The sequence below is a fragment of the Seriola aureovittata genome, chromosome 10 (genome assembly GCF_021018895.1).
Source record: "Seriola aureovittata isolate HTS-2021-v1 ecotype China chromosome 10, ASM2101889v1, whole genome shotgun sequence".
Taxonomy (NCBI): Eukaryota; Metazoa; Chordata; class Actinopteri; order Carangiformes; family Carangidae; genus Seriola; species Seriola aureovittata.
The window spans coordinates 2,898,533-2,915,515 of record NC_079373.1 but is presented as its reverse complement, the minus strand read 5'-3'; the positions used below and the strand labels follow the sequence as shown (position 1 = coordinate 2,915,515).

The window sequence follows — 16,983 nt, the reverse complement described above, 5'->3', positions numbered from 1 at the left end:
GAGGTACCAGAGGGCTGGGATAAGTGCAGAGGGCTATTTCTCTGAGAGTACACTGTAATTCTTTCTGTCTTTTCTTTGAGTCCAGTCAGGATGAGAACAGCGCTGCTCTTTGTTTATCTGCTTCCTGCGCTGACAGAGGTAGCTCAGGCAACACCAGGTAAGAAAACACTTCATTTCACCTCATATTAGAGCAGAATACTCTGATGCAGTGGGCAGCGTGAGCTGACGACTGATACACTTTGTCCAGTTTTCTAATATTTTTGCAGCCCAAAGAAAAATAATCAATCTAACAAAAATAAATTATGTAATAAAAAACATTGTCACATCTTTCATTTGTTTGTTCATTCTTGTTATTGACCAAAGAAAAGATGAACATGGTCAATTTGGTATCTGGCTAAAGGAAACCCCTGTTCAGAGGCTACCAATAACAGCCTTCTTGTAGCTTGACCGCTGTTTGTGAGGTTTTTTTCATGGATTTTTAAGGGATTTCATAAAACAATAACTGGATTATGGAATTTTCCAAATCCAACAACTAATCCTTGGATTGACATTATTGTTTGTTTGTTTTGGTTGTTTTATAGTTGCTTACATGCATGTTTTGGCAAATATTTTATAGAAGTATACCGGGCCATCTTTAAAAATGATCTCAATATAAAGAAATGAGTTTAACCAAAAGTAAAAATACATAAATAAATAAAGGGTTATAGCTGTGTTTTCACGCGTTACCATACTTGACATTAGTGTTGACTACTCTTCAAAGCATGCTGAAATGTGTTTCTCACAATCTTTGGAAAATGATTGCACTCATGACAGCGCTGAAGCGCAGGACAGACAAAAAACATGGTGAAAAGAAAGCTGCACTAAAGTTAAATGCATGCTTGTAATGATAAAGTCAGGTTTTGGTCCTTCATTACATGTGACGTAAGTAATACCACAGCTCCCGATTTCACTACATATTCACTATTGATATTTTCCATGTTTTTCTTTTTTCAATTAGTCTACAGTACATTAATAATGCACTGTGTAATAACAGGAAATGTTGTTGATCACATTTGGAAGCTCATTGTCAAATAAACTTCACAAATCATACACACAAAAATATATTTTAGTGTTTATACTGGCTGTTTCAAGTATACTTTATTTTGTCACGTGCAATGTGAACACACTGAAAACTTCTAGAGTTTATAATGACATCACTTGGACATGGTCCTGCAAGTGCATATAAACAGTTCACAACAAGTATAGTGTCCAAGGTCCGAGTACATACACGATATAACATGTCACAATAATGGAGACATATTTCAGAACAACAACAATATTATTATTATTATTATTGTTATTATTGATAATAATACCAATTCTTATTATTGATAATAATACCAATTCTTATTATTGTAATAATAATAATGCTCATATCTGAATCACAAAGCCCATCAAAGCCAGGCGGCCATATTCTTCCATTTATTTCAGCACTGTAACATTACAAAAACCTTGCAGAGATTCATCAATATACTAACATGTCTGAATCCACATTATTATATAGCTATATGACTTGTCCACTGTGATGGACAACCTCATTCAGGCAAGTCTCTGCAGGAAAACTTTGCAAAAACACTGGTGTTGTCCTTTAACACACAAAACACACACTTGTATCTTCAGCAGGGAGCATTGACCTCGTGGTCTCGCTGAAAAATGGTCGAATCAGAGGGGAATATGTGACCGTGACAGGCACAGAGAGGAGGGTGAAGCAATACCTGGGAATCCCTTTCGCCCGGCCTCCCGTGGGGCCCCTCCGCCTGACTGCTCCCCAGGATGTAGAGCCCTGGGAGGGGGAGAGAGACAGCACACAACAGCCCCCCATGTAATGCTGGGTGATACCTGAATTACCAAAGAGCATGATCAGATTTAAGTAACGTTTTTTTGTCTCTGGATGACACAAACTTCTTCTATCTCTTTCTATCTCAGGTGCGTCCAGGATCCAGAAATAGTTGTGAATGTTTCTAAGACCATGTCAATGCAATACACTGTACCAGAGCTTTCAGAGGACTGTCTGTATCTGAACGTATACACTCCAGCTGAAGCAACAAAAAGGGACAAACTGCCGGTGGGTAAAAGAGACGGCCTGTATAAACAGGGATGCACAAACAAATGATTTAATTGCAGTTCAGCCTTAAACACTAAGTTTGTGAAGGGAGAGAGAGGCGTTTGATGCTGTTGTACTGGGCTGAAGTGCAATGTAAGATTTTCATTTAATTTTGTTTTCAGTATTTGCAGATAACAGTTATTAGGATTGCCACTGCTTAAATACCAAGTGACAACTGAACAGTTTCCACTGATTACGCTTAAATTGCTTTCACTTTTTTTCAATCTAACTGACACTTCCGTTGCTTTATGTTAAACCTCCACCGGCATTTAAAATGTTTTTATTTCCTTGTCTTCGTCTTTGTCTGTTTTCAGTGTTTACATCCCAACTGACGCTTCAACTGCTTTCATCTCTTATTAACTCACAATTCAACTGCTTACATCTTTTTTTAACTGACGCTTCAACTGCATTCATCTCTTATCAACTGACACCAACTGTTTTCATCTCTTATTGACTCGCACTTCAACTGCTTTCATCTCTCACTCTTCAGATCTTATACTTCAACTGAGATTTCGCTGGTTCGTCGGTGATTATGTCAGGCTCTTGTTACAAGGATCATGTAATGACACCTGAGGTGACTCTAGACAGAACAGGTTTCTAAACAGGAATATTTATCCCGCTGTGTAATCTGTTGTCAGTTCCTCACAGTGCAGGTGATGCTTTACGTCAGTTGTGACTTTGTGTGTGGAGAGGTCAGCTGTGAACCGCTCCTGTGCTGTGTTGTGTATCAGGTGATGGTGTGGATCCATGGAGGAGGTCTGTCAATGGGTGCAGCCTCTCAGTATGACGGCGCTCCATTAGCTGCTTATGAAAACATAGTGATGGTTATTATTCAGTATCGCCTCGGCATTCTGGGTTTCCTGAGGTAAGCGACTGTGTTGCTGATCAGATTTCTGTCACAGTTTTCAAGTAAAGACATAAACTGAAAACTTCCACAGTATCACAGTGATTGTTTTCCAGACTTTTCTAAATGAGATTCTCCAAGAATCCAAAGCAAGTGTCTTGACTTTTCCTGTCCAAAAGCACCGGGGATGAACACGCTCAGGGAAACTGGGGCTTCTTGGATCAGCTGGCAGCTCTGAGATGGGTGAAGGAAAATATTGAAGCCTTTGGAGGCGATCCTCAAGCCGTCACAGTGGCTGGAGAATCTGCAGGAGGCATCAGTGCCTCCATACTGGTAAAGAAAACTAATCACTGGAGGAAAGAAAAATACATGTGAAGCACCAAGTTAACCCACCCGGCAACCAGTGCTTGATGGTGAAACAACAGAAACATTTTTTCAAACACACATTTACACATTTAACATGTTTAAGTGAAGCAAACGTGTGAAACTCAGTGCAAATGATGTCTGTAATTTATGAATTATCATGTCCATGTATCAAGCGATTACATACGTATCTTTCCTTATGACCAGACTCTGTCTCCACAAGCCAAAGGATTGTTTCAGAGGGCGATTTTTCAAAGTGGAGTAGCAACACTTGGGACCTACACCACGAGCCATCCTTTGAGTTATGCCAAGGTACTGTTATATGTTTACTGAGTAGATTAGCATTCAATGTTTTGAACAGATACACTCACTAAACACGTTATTAGGAAACATCATACTAATATAGGTGGGCCTAGAAACCAGCCCCTCTGGCACCAGCAATCCGCCACGCTCAAAGTCATTGAGATAAAGCTCCTGACCTGTATCAGATTATGATTTCATGCATTGCACTGCTGTCATATGATTGGCTGATTGGATAATTGTATGAATAAGGAGTCCTAATAAAGTGGTCAGTGAGTGTATTTGTAGCAGCAGTAGCTGCATTAAATCTTTTGGCCACTTGTCGGCAGTGGATTAAGACAACAACACAGCATTTACATATGTTCACCTCATGACGTTTTCATGGTGAACACAACAATTAGCAACCACTGACTTACACATTCAACTGACAAAGCTACATTAAAATTTCACTGTCACGCTTGAGTCCACCTGAGGAATCTTAGTTCTCTCCATCGCTGGTCTCCATCAACTCCTGAGAAAAATACCAGCTCCTTCAGCTGCTATTTGCTCCGCTTTGTTCACCAGCTAGTTGCTAACTTTGTCTGTGTGCTGTCTGGTGGAAACAGCTGCTGAAGAAAGACAAAACAATAATCCAAAACAGACTAAAAAGCTGCATCGAGCTGAAGGGAACTGCAGAGTCTGTGTAGGTGTGCTGCGTCATTGTTTGATATCATAGTGAGTGAGCCAGACATAGAGGCTTAAGCTACAACATGTACTGTAAATCCAGTCCCAAAAACATTGTCAGGATCCAGACAGACAGCGCTGCACAACTCAGGCACCGTCAAATCAATCGGAAGCAGAAATGTGTGATATTGATTTAAACATGTGGGAAAAGTGTGTGAAGGGTGAGGAATAACAGGAATGTTCTGCTTTCAGTGTTGAAAAGGGTTAATACTCTTATCAACCTGAACAAGATCAACAGCTTTAACTTACTGAAACTTTCAAAAATAAATGTCATTTTACATTTTTCCAGTAGAGGGAGAAAACAAACTAGTTAGCAGAACAAAAAACAAAAAGCAAATATGCTAAATATTTGAATAAGAAATACTTGCTTTGGTGATTGACTTTTTGGTTTTAGGTCTGTGTGACACAGAATGAAAATCAAGAGAAGAGAAAATGAAAGTGGTTACTGCAGCTGATCAACAATGCACCTATCCTGGTAGATACTGGATATCGTGGCTTCTTCATGTAGCGGATTAAAAAAAAAGTCAGGGTACATTGATTTTCATTCATCTCTTTCTTATACCTAGATTGTGGCCAACCTGACTGGATGTGACCGCAGCAGCACAGAGGAACTGGTCCAGTGTATGAGAGGAAAAAGTATAGACGAGTTAGTTGCGGTGACTAAAAAGGTAAATGATCTTGTGAAGATACAGAAACAGATGTTAGAGATGTACTTAGCTTTAATTTGATTGTGTGTTTTATTCTATATTGCATTTTCTGGATAGTTTTGTTTGTACAATGTAGTTCAATTTTTTTTTACAAAGTTTCTGTGTGTGTTATGGATTAACCCTAAACCAAAACAACAACAACAACAACAACAACAACAACAACAACAGCAACAGCAACAGCAACAGCAACAACAACAACAACAACAACAACAACAGCAACAGCAACAGCAACAGCAACAGCAACAGCAACAGCAACAACAACAACAACAACAACAACAACAACAAAAATGCATATTGTTGCTATTCTGCCTAAATATGCAAAGAAACCTACAGTAAATATTATATGGTGCTGGTTTAGAGCTACAGAGGGAGCACAAACTAACAGAAATCTCACCTGGAAATGTTTTATTTTCTCCAGGTGAAATCCTCAGTGTGAAATCCCAGATCAGAACTTATATTTACATTTACTCATTTGACAAACTGTTTTATCCAAAGCTATTTACAAGTGAGAGACCTTGACGTAAGGATGAAGCACTATATGTCTATTTAATAAGTGCACAGAGATGAAGAAAAGAAGTGCAGGTAGAGCTGATAGTCAGAGCCAGTTAGACATGTCAGGGTGTTAGAGGTGTTGGAGAGGAGGTCTCTCTGTCTCTGAGTCTTCAACAGATTGTTGAAGACAGAGAGAGACGCTGCTGCTCTGATAGTGTTCAGTAGCTTGTTCCACCATCAGGGAACCACAGACCAGAACAGTGTGGACTGAGAGCGTCTTGTGTGCAGGGATGGTGATGACTGACTGGAGGAACACTGTGGTTGAGAAGGAGCATCAGGCTGAATGATAGATTGAGCAGAACCACTAGTCACTCTGACGGCAGCCTTACTGGCTTGAATTTGAAGTGTCAAGTCTAATTTTAGCCACAAGATGGCAGTCTGTGAACACCTTTGACTGGTAAACACCCCATGGATACACACTCACTTTATTAGGAACACCACACTAACACTGGGTAGTTCCTCTCTGCTCTCAAACAGCCTCAGTTCTTCATGTCATGGATTCACCAGATGTTGTAACTTTGCTCTGAGACTCTGCTCCATGTGGACATGACTGCATCACATCATTTAGATAAGAGATAAGATAAAACTTTATAGTCCATTTTATAAAATGGAGACTTGTCGTTGACAACCTGGCAACACAGTAAAAACCATAAATATATAAAATACACAAAAGTAGCAATGCATGGGTTTTGTGTGTGGGATGGGGGGGGGTGTCGGGTTAAGTTATTATGTTCCTGTTCAGAATAGTGACAGCAGAGGGCACAAATGATTTTTTTGTACCCATATTTCCTGGCAAGTGGGACCTTGAGTCTCCCACCAGATGGCAATAGCTGGAGTGATGAGTGGAGGGGGCTGGTGAGGTCATTGTAGACTTGGGTTGCCTTGTTGGTTATGGAGCCAGTGGCCATTAGAAGATGGTAAACTGTGGACATAAAGGGAAGCAGATGGTCAGCAACAATACTCAGACAGACTGAGGCATTCGGACCATGACTGATGTTTGATGTGAACATGAACTACAGCTGACCTGTATCTGCAGGATTTGATGCAATGTTGTTGCCACATGACTCGCTGAATGGACAATTACATGAATAAGCAGGCGTACATGTGTTTCTAATACAGTGCTCAGTGAGTGTGGTTCAGTTTCCTTTCATCCACTGATGTTGTGTCTTGTGTTCAGATGAAGATTTACCTGGGAGCTGTGGTGGACGGTGTGTTTCTAACGGATACAGCAGAAGAGCTTCTCAAGAGGAAGGAGGTGTTGAAGGTTCCGGTGATAATGGGAATAACCAACCATGAGTTCGGATGGATCCTGCCTCAGGTCACACAGATATTCAAATATTCAGACGTAACATACTTTACCCAGCTGCTGTGACAACTTCACTTCACTGCTCCTGTTAGTCATGTCAGAAATCAGTCCCCTCTGAAAGGAACTGAGGCGGCTTTCTTTCTTCTTTTTTTTAAAGACATACTTCATCTTGAACTAACTGTGACTCATTGTGACATGTTGATCACAGAGCTTTGCTCCTCCTGGCTGGGAGAATGGCATGAACAGAGAGTCCGTGCTGGCAGTGGTGAACATGTTCAATCCTACAGGGGTGAGCTTCATGTTGATGATGATGATGATGATGATGATGGCTGATTGGCTGATTAACACTCAAATCATTCATTCAGAACAATTGAAAATACTAAATGTATCCTTCATGGGATAATTTGAGGGTACACAAGGGTTAATGGGGATTGTCAATCCATTGCTGAATATCAGTGTTAAATACTGCAAAGCAACATTATTTCATAAAGTGCCAAGATTGCCCTTTTACTTTGGCTGGTCTTCTGTATAAAACCTTCAATTTGTTTTTCACGCAAGCAACCAAGCAAGCCCGATCCCCTCCAGACATGTTCGAAGACATGTGAAAATAGATATTAGATATTAATTTATGTCTGATTTTGTGTTTTCTACAAAAAAAATCGTCTTCTACCTCAGTAAACAATCCAGAATCTGTAAAAATACAAAGATAGACTCTCTCAGTGTACGTGAGCTGCAGGTTTCCAGTTTCCACATCATATTTGTGGAAGCTGTATATTGAACCATGAATGTCCTCCAATGTAATCACAAAGTTCAGCAGATGAAAGTGAAAACAGTTTTCTAGAGTCAAACAAAGTCATACATCATTCTTGAACCAACAGGAATAACAATAAACACGTGTTAATTCAGGGGGACTTTATGTCATAAAAGATGTGTATTGGGTCATTGATAATCACATGATCTCAGTCACATCAAAGATGATGTGAACTACATCTTTAACATTGAAAATAAGTTGTTGGAGTAAAAGAAGTAGGAACATTGAACAGTTTACTCCAGAGGAGAAGTATGCTAATGAGTCCTTTTCACAACGCAGCTGGATTATCACTAAATTCTTTGTGTGGGTCAATGTGACTCTCAGACTGACTGAGAGGAAACATCACTGTCAATGGCAGAGTTTACAATATTTACTACAAAATATACGACATGATATCAGTTCTGGTTACGGTTCCATACAAAACCAGTTGAGTACCAAAAATCACACAATCAAAACTGAACTGTAGTTAATATTTAAGCAAAATATCTATTTCAATATAAATAATATTTTCAGGTTCATGATAAAGGAAGGGTTGTCTGCACAATAAATTTTAGAAGCCCCCAAAGTTTTCATTCTGCAACATTTTGACCTGCAGGGTCGACATCAGTCAAACACACTAATCACATATTCATCACATCAGATGTTACTAATACAGAGACTGTTCTTTTTTTTCTTTTTTTTAAGTAAAAGTAAAAGTAAGTAGACAGGACAGTCCTGCACATCTGTTCTACACATACTGTACGTGCTTAGTGGCTGATAAGAGGTCTGATGGTCCAACCTTCCTCCTTGTTCCAGGCCTCTGCTGCCAACAACCTCATTGCAGATGAATACCTGAAAGACACTAAAACACCAGAGGAGATCAGAGATGGATTCACTGAAATCATGGGAGACCTGCTTATGACACTGCCTGTCGTCAAGGTGGCAGGATACCACTTGGGTCAGTGATGCTCCTTTAATCTCATTTCAACCAGGCGTGAGAAAAGCAGCACCTTTATGCATCACCCCTGTAGTGAACAACAATCATTACCTGCAAGGATAAACTAATCTTGACCTTTGACCTTCATCTCTCATCACACACCTCTTGTCTTTCTTTAGATGCGGGTATTCCAGTTTACATGTATGAGTTTGTGTACCGTGCTGAGATACACAAAGACACCAGACCCAGCTTCGTGAAGGCAGATCATGCAGATGATGTTGGCTTTGTGTTTGGTGGATGTTTCTGGAACGGACATATAAGAATCATAGGTAAGTGACACACTATAGTATATACTTGTAGTCCTAAAATGGGATGAGACGGTCTCCCCTGTCTTTTCTCAATGAATACTTGTGAGGCTGATGTAGCCTCATATGAACTGAATATCAGGCCACTTGGCCACTTCATACCTGAACTCTGGATTGAGTTGGAATAAATGAAAGAATGAGTGGGTGGGACACACATAAACACTGCATTCACTTGAGGGCATATTAATCAATATCAGTATTTGAATTTGTGATTAAACTCCTCGTCTCATCTTCAGGCAATATTACCAAGGACGATGAAAGACTTTGTAGGACCATGATGTCATACTGGGCTAATTTCGCCCGTACAGGGTGAGTAAACACTGAGAAAAAAAAGACAATTAAAGCTGCACTAATCAACATTTTAAAATTCATCAGACAAAGCTAGCTAGCTAATGGAGCATTTAGCAGCTTAAAGAGATTTCCTCAGGATTTCAGGGAAACCTAAACAGAGCTAGAATATGGAGCTAATATTCATCAGGGGGGCAAAAACATGACTTCAAATGAATGCTAATGTTGCTCTACTAATATGCTAACATGAGCTAACATGTTCACCATAACAACTTTATACAGTAACGTGTCAGTGCTGTCCCAAAAGTCAATGGATGCATCTTCAGTCTGGTTAAATGATCAGCAGGGTGGCAGACTTGTTTAGAATGGCAGCTTCATTAAAAGTTGATATTTTGTGGTACAGTAACCTTTTGCAAGATCAGGCTTTAACAAATATTACACTGTGATACAACACAGAAGGATGGCAATATTCAGCAGAATGTGCACATATTCATAAACACAGTAGCCTTTATCCAAACTGGGTTGTAGCAGCAGCAAATATTCACAGGAAAACTCAAATCACAAAGATGCACCACAGTCTGTCATGGTTGACTGTTTAGGCTAAATTAACATCCAGCCTTCTCACATTTGTCCATAATGCAATTGTAGACAGAAACTGGACTTCTTTACAGAACCATTAGAATTAATTACAGACAGGGTAAATGCACAAACACCAAACTAGACAGGTCAGCAGGTCATCTAGAACTTCCAAAGCCAAAATCGTATCAACTCAAAAACTCAGTCATGTACTTTTACAGAGGCTCAAGCCAGTGGAACTCACTACCAACACATAAAACAAATCAGAAGCAAATACCTATTTAAAAAATCACTCACATAACAGACCACAAAACAGGAATGATACCTGCCAGGATGTTTGTTTGTTTTAATCTTCAGCATTAGATTATTATTTCAATTCTGTACATATATTGTTGAAGTCATCTGATATGTTGAGTTCATGATGAGTTGATTTTAAATTTGGAAAATTGTGTATGAATGATTTTATGTGGAGGAAGCTAAAGGGTATCCAAATAAAGAATAAATATATGCTTTACATTATGTATGATGCAATCATGTGGAAACAAAGAAAAAACATTTACAGATATAAACATATAGAGTAATGAAAGATAAAAAAAGTAAAGACAGATTGATAGAAACATTAGCATTCAAAAAATATATAAGGTCATAATTAATTGTGAATGCACAGGGTGTGAAAAATGATCATGCTATTAATAGGCTATCACATGAGAAGTTGCTTAAGAAAAAAACAGACACCACATGAAATCAGTTGCAAACTTGTAAACGGTTTTCTTTGCTGCATAGACCAGCCTAATGTCTGTAACTGGCATGACTGAATATCTTCTCAGCTCTCCTGATGGTCCTGGACTGGTCAGCTGGCCTCAGTATTCCAGACAGCAGCAGGAGTACATGGAGCTGGGCCTGACGCAGACTGTGAAACAAAAACTGAAGAAGGACAGGGTCCAGTTCGCTACTGTCACCCTCCCTCAGAAGCTGCAACAGTTGGCAGCAGCAGCAGCCATATCTGGGAACTGATTGCCGCAAGCTGTCGCATTGTTTGTGTTGGTCCCAAGTTTTAGATTTTTTTTTCCACACTAACTATCTCTATTTTACGATGGATTCACTGGGCTTCTCGTAATCTTTCTTGCATGTAAATGTCTTTTTTCATTAAATAGTTGTAATTAAAGGAAATCCTCTCACTGCAAAGAAAGAAAGGTGTCTCTTGTTATAACACTCTGATGTCATGCAGGTTGAAATGATTTTATTTAGAGCAAACAGAAATCATATAGGTGATTGATAGCGACATTTGTTGTTTGTGACATTCACATGGTGTGTTAAATAATCAAAAACTGTGCAAAAACCTTGGTAACCTTTCCTCAAAACAATGGTTTCCTTGAATTGTTGTGGTTCGTGCTTCTGAATTCAGTCATCGTGCCTCTATTGTGAAGGAAACAAGTTGACGCAGCAGCACGACTGCTCGGTCGCGCTCATTGGCTGTGCTGCTTGTCGACGTCATTGGGTTCCCCCCTCGTCGCGTTCTCCTCTGTTTGCGCCTGCGCAGTACTGAATCAAGACTGGACTCTCTCGATCAGCAGCAACAACGCACAAACAGTGGGGAACAGCAGCCCCCCTCTCCTGCAAGCCAGCAGCTTCTACGTACGTACACTTGATACTTATATTTTCTTCTCCTAAAATATCAATTTACTCATTTGAGACTTATTTTTGTACGATTTCTAAACGCCATTTTGCTCACCATCTCAGTTTGTTGAATGGTTCTTGCTAACAGCGGATGGTTATTTCTCTTCTTTTCGTCATGTTTATTTTTTTCTCTTGAAAATCGTTTAATTTGAGTAGTTTTGATGTGTAATTGGTTTCACTCGCGGATGGACCTCAACGACTGACCTGCGGTATCCCCTTTTCCATGAACATGGCTCCATAGTCACGTTCCCCTCAAGTGAACGTTACAGGAAACGTCAGTGTTTATTCAGCACTGCTTCCTATCTCAGCTGTCAAGTGCTCCCGGTCCAGCACTGTGAACTCACTGCTCAGCATTTGTGTTAAATAATAAGCTGTGGTCTGCACTGTGGGAGTCAAAGCACCTGTTTCTGTCATGTTTTTAACTTTTCACATAATTAATTCATTGACGGATTGTAAACCAAACCTCAATAGTAAGGTGGTAATTTAAAGTGACCTTGCATATTGACACAGCTGTATAGCAAGTAAGATGTGGCTGGAAGCCTTTTGCTAATTTTTATCAAGACAAATTAATATTCGGCGCATGTATCATCCACTTACAACATTGTGTTTGTAGGAAATGACAAGTTTTTAATTCGTCCACATGTCAGTTCAACCAGCTTCTAACAAAACCGGACCTGCACACAAACCGGTCAGTTTCAGCGGCTTGTGTTGAGGAATAATAATATTTTAGAACAAAGGTTGTGTTTGATAATACTTTTAGGTATGCATTACAAAATGGCTGCTTTTGATTTCAAACGACCATCAAGTCGTAGTTTATCAGCTAATCGGACTTACTGAAAAGCAGTGAATTTTAGAATGAACACATTCTTAAATGGAATTTGGTGTGATATTAACTATGTTAAAGAAATGTAGCCTAAAGCTCCAATCTACACATTAACCTACAGATATGTAAGCATATGCCAGTAAAGGAATCCCCAACTTAATTAAATATTGTTAGGGCTACTGGGAGCCCATGGAGGAGATCTTCTCAGGTTTTATAGCGTCCATGCTCAATTCACCCTGACACTGTAGTGTTTGTTTAGTTGCCTGGTTGTTAATGTTGGTGTCTATCAGTAACCATGAGCTTATCTTATGTTGTATCCTCCCTCTGGGCACCATCGTCCACAAAGGTCATGAAGGTCCTCTATAGGAGCAATATATACGATCAATTGCACAGGAAGACATTTTGTCTTGAGAAACTACAGGAGAATATAAAACATGGGATTTTACATGCCTGGTCAAGAGGTGGTAATGGTATTAGTATGGATCAAATCACTCAGTTGCCCTCTTTGACCTCTCTGTGACCTATCTGTGCTGTTATTGAGTGTGAGTGGCTTCAGTGGGAAGTGCATTGAAACACCTCTGTGTAAGATGTAGTAGATAAGGTGCACCACACTGCTTTCATGTTTACTGAGGTGATGATGGACTAAAGTATGACCATTTTTCTGTCCCCAGGAATCCAGCTTGTCCTCTGAGAACAGATTTAGTGTTCTGCTGGGAAAGTAGCCTGTGGTGTGTAGATTATATCTATAAGTTCAGTCCCCTCAGCCATTACACTGGCCTCAGCTTCAGCTGAGATTCTAGACCTGACTTATCTGCCATCAGCCACTTCTGCTTGTCACACATCTATTGTAGCATCTGATGTGAGGTTGTGCAGTTCATTTGTTGCTCTCTGGCACTATGTTGCGGCCCTGTCCCCAAACTGGGCTTTAAATGTATTATTATGAAGATTTTTGTTCTATATAACAAAATTACCATTTTATAAATGACAATAAATCAATGAGTTTCTGGCTCTCAGCCTGCATTGTTAAAATGTGACTTTATTATTACTGTGGGTCATATAAAGAGAGTAGTAGTTCCTGTTTGTTGGTGAATTCTGATACGAGTTATTTTTGCTACTATTAACACCTGTAATCAGGTCACACACAAACACCTCTTTCTGATAAGTCCAGTCTGGTGTGGTTCCACTGTGCCAGAGCTCCTGTAGAAGAGGCTGGAGCTGACACAGTTCATCCAAGACTAGAGTTGTTCCGATAAATGCCTCTGATAATGGCTACAACCCTGTATTGGGTATTTGCGAGTACACAAGTCTATGCACTGCTCTGTTACCACATATTTTATTATTAAACTTCATAGTTTTCGCAGCCAGATAGAATGGCAGTAGCCTGCACAGGAAGTTGTGTTTTAGAGTGGCGAAGAAGAACCGATTTCTGATAATAGTTTAATGTTAGCAAAATGTCTGCGATCTGGCAACATGTTACACTGCAAAGTCCCACCAGTAAGAAGGCTTTACATACCATGTGTAAGGCTTTAATTTTGGAGGGTGGTACTAGTGTTAGGACAACTAGTGTAGGAGGTGTTATTTATTCCTAGATTAATGGCTGACAGTCAAATTAGATAATAAAATGAAGACTCTATGGAATCATGTTCATGTTTTACAAAGGGTTTAACCCGAGCTATGCCAGACAACAATGATAGAAAGCATATCACGTGCAGACGGGTTTAATAGTGTACAGCTGTTAAAGGAAATTTTTAGCACAGTGGTATTGGAATGATACTTGGTATCGGCCGAGTCCTGAACACTGCTGCCTGTAGAAGTGTGATCCACCTCAGCTGGAGGACTTCTGTCTCACTATCAGTGTGGAGACTGAGAGGACTTATTCTTGTTTAATAGCAGAGGTGGAAAATCACTTGGTACATGGACCAAAACGATAATTCTGGGTTATAGCAATCTTGTTATTTTCATAGCCATCATCATTTGGTCATCACTCCTGTCAGCAATAATAATATTACACTCAGCAAGTAAATTTCAGAGCTCTGGGAACATGGTGATGTTGCTAAACAGAAGTTCAGCAGGTCAGGAAACATGTGCAGTCAGATGATCAGACAAACTGTAAACAAACCCCCTGTTGGACAAACTCACAGCGAGCCTAACAGCAGAATTATTACTCAGACTGACTTTAGTAAACAGTTTGCAGAGAAGCTCCTGCTTTAACGTTGACTTACTTATTGTAGTTGTGTGTTCACACATTTTTCCTGTACAATGAGGGATTGTTACTAACACTTCGGCATAGACATAATTCATTATTATATAATTTACACCTGTGCTTTTACTGTGACATGTCAAAATATCTTCTGTGAAAAGCATCACTAAATCAGAATTATCCTGTATTTAATTCTTATAGAGTAGTAGTTCAAATTAATTGTACAAACATTAATATGTTCATGCATCAGTGTTAGTAATCCAATACTACTTTTGCTGTTGATATAGTTTAAGACATTGCAGATAATAATTCTGTACTTTTTATTTATTACTTACTTAAAAATAAGGGTGTCAGTCCTTCATTTGTGCTGTTCAGCTGAACACTGTTCGAAACCACAGACCTTTATTTTGAAGTCAAGTGGAGATGCCACACTTCCCAAAGATACCAAATATTTGGTGAAATGTATAGAGGATATATGTAAAACACTGTTGGACAGTGTGGAACGGGGTTATACAGGGAACTGGCGGGAAAATGTGACGTTAAAGGGTGAAGTAAAGGATCCAGGAGGAACGGCAACTAGCCTTGTTTCTTTGAACATATTCATCCATCAAGAATGGTGAGACGCTTCAGTTTTGGTCCTAGCAGACACAATAATGAACAATAACTGAACAACTTAGCCTATCAAGTATTCCAAAGGATTGTGGGTCAGGGAAGTCCCAGGTTGGGTACTGGCTCCTCCATCAGGCTGAGCTGTGTTCAGTAAACGCTTTGGAGAGGAATGTGAATAATGGACCAGTGGCCTGAGAAGGAGACTTTGAAAGCACCTTGCCCACGCTGGATTGATACTCTATAAAACCATATCTGACATGGAAGAGAAGCTAATTTATGGCTATGCATTTGCCGCATATTGCTCATAAAGCTAGGGTGACAGAGACAGATGAACTGTGAAACACCACGAGTGCCGAGTGTTGACAGCAGTGCTGTGCTCATATCTTGCTCAACTGATGTTTTTGTGGACGAGGGTGCTGAATAACATTTCCTGGGGGTGGGAAAGGCTCGAGGCACGTTGCATAACGGTGCTGTCTTCTGTGTGAATCATGCAAAGTGCAGTATCCACTGAAGATAAGAAGAGAGCGCAGGATGGGTCCTGTGAATCTGTGGTGGTGCGCAGCTGACAGAAACAAACAGAGATCCTCTCTACCAAATCACTCAAGCTTTGTCACCTCCCTCTGTGTACACCACCTCTATGGATGGTGTAGGGAGCAGGTTGTCAGTGTGTGTTTGTGTATGTGTTGGTTTTTGTTTTTCTGTTCATGGAAGCAGAAATACTGCGACCTTTGCGGTCTAACTGAAGGAGTGCTGATTTACAGTCTCTCAGTGTCTTTGTGTGTGTGTGTGTGTGTCTGTGTATGTGCGCGCGCGCGTGTGTGTGTGCGTGCGTGTGTGTGTGTATATATATATATATATATATATATATATATATATATATATATATATATATATATGTGTGTGTGTGCTGTGACAGGACAGGAGGAAAGGACACTAAAATCAGGCCAAATAGCGTCACTGGCCGGCTGGTGACTGTAGTGCTGCCATCCATCCTCTCCAGGGAATCACGACCAACTGAGGGGCTCTGCTGCTCTCTCAGCTCGGCTCAGGCCTCCAGATAAAAGCTGAGAGATCTGACTCTGCCTCTTCAACATGAAACACTCAGATTCAGGGATTCAGGAAGTGACACTCAGATTAAGATTTCTGTTCCAAGTGAGACCTGTGATCAAATTACATTCACAACATCACAACAAAACAGTTTAGTCACAGTCACCACACACACACACACACACACACACACACACACACACACACACAAACAAAAACATGTCAGTAAGTGGAACTTTTAAATCCCATTAGAGAAATTAGTTAATTACAGTAGTAAGGCACAGAGCACTGGAAACCATTCCTCCCCAGTGCAGAGTTACTATGAGAATTTGAACCTATTTGGTGTTACAGTATATATATCTCATATGACCTGTCGAGAACTCAGTGTGCTGACTGTGACAGCTGTCTTGAGTAAAGAAGTGAATGGCCCTGTGGTAAAGTGTGTCCAGTGGTTTAAGTGCAGTGGCAGCAGTATTAGCCAACAGTGTTCAGTAACAGTAATCCAGTGCAGACAGATATAGTGGATTGTATAATGTTTTTTAAAATCTTTTATCAAATGAGAAATAAGTGTCCTGCAGTATAAGAAAATTGGAGAGTTGAAAAGTAGAAATTAAGTATTACTAATCATGACCAAATAAGCAACAAACAAAGTCTAAAAAGCGTAGTGTTTTTAACAGTGTAATTTAACATTAACCAGCCAAACTGCTTCTTCAAGACTTTTACCAGCTGTTAC

The 16,983-nt window shown here is 39.9% G+C and overlaps 2 protein-coding genes across 3 annotated transcripts in view; both read left to right on the top strand.

Moving 5' to 3' along the window:
* On the top strand, nucleotides 1-11,087 carry ces3 (carboxylesterase 3). Its single transcript, XM_056386919.1, has 13 exons — nucleotides 1-157; nucleotides 1,660-1,861; nucleotides 1,966-2,104; nucleotides 2,875-3,008; nucleotides 3,167-3,320; nucleotides 3,558-3,662; nucleotides 4,940-5,041; nucleotides 6,810-6,950; nucleotides 7,147-7,227; nucleotides 8,545-8,686; nucleotides 8,845-8,994; nucleotides 9,267-9,339; nucleotides 10,722-11,087. Exons 1-13 carry the CDS (start codon nucleotides 91-93, stop codon nucleotides 10,906-10,908), a joined length of 1,677 nt encoding a protein of 558 aa, XP_056242894.1. The 5' UTR covers nucleotides 1-90; the 3' UTR covers nucleotides 10,909-11,087.
* A 330-nt stretch (nucleotides 11,088-11,417) lies between these two features.
* kiaa0513 (KIAA0513 ortholog) overlaps nucleotides 11,418-16,983 on the top strand; it is a 33,735-nt gene continuing 28,169 nt past the window's right edge. For both annotated transcript variants that reach the window (XM_056386921.1, XM_056386920.1), the window contains exon 1: nucleotides 11,418-11,529. The gene's annotated coding sequence lies outside the window, so the exon portion shown is untranslated. The remainder of the gene's footprint in view (nucleotides 11,530-16,983) is intronic.

What these genes read in the sequence shown, in the direction of transcription:
- ces3 (XM_056386919.1), top strand. Translation starts at nt 91, where the DNA reads ATGAGAACAGCGCTGCTCTTTGTTTATCTGCTTCCTGCGCTGACAGAG. An exon ending in GCATCAGTGCCTCCATACTG is followed by an intron (nt 3,321 to 3,557) that starts GTAAAGAAAACT and finishes CCTTATGACCAG; the next exon opens with ACTCTGTCTCCACAAGCCAA. An exon ending in ACATGTTCAATCCTACAGGG is followed by an intron (nt 7,228 to 8,544) that starts GTGAGCTTCATG and finishes TCCTTGTTCCAG; the next exon opens with GCCTCTGCTGCCAACAACCT.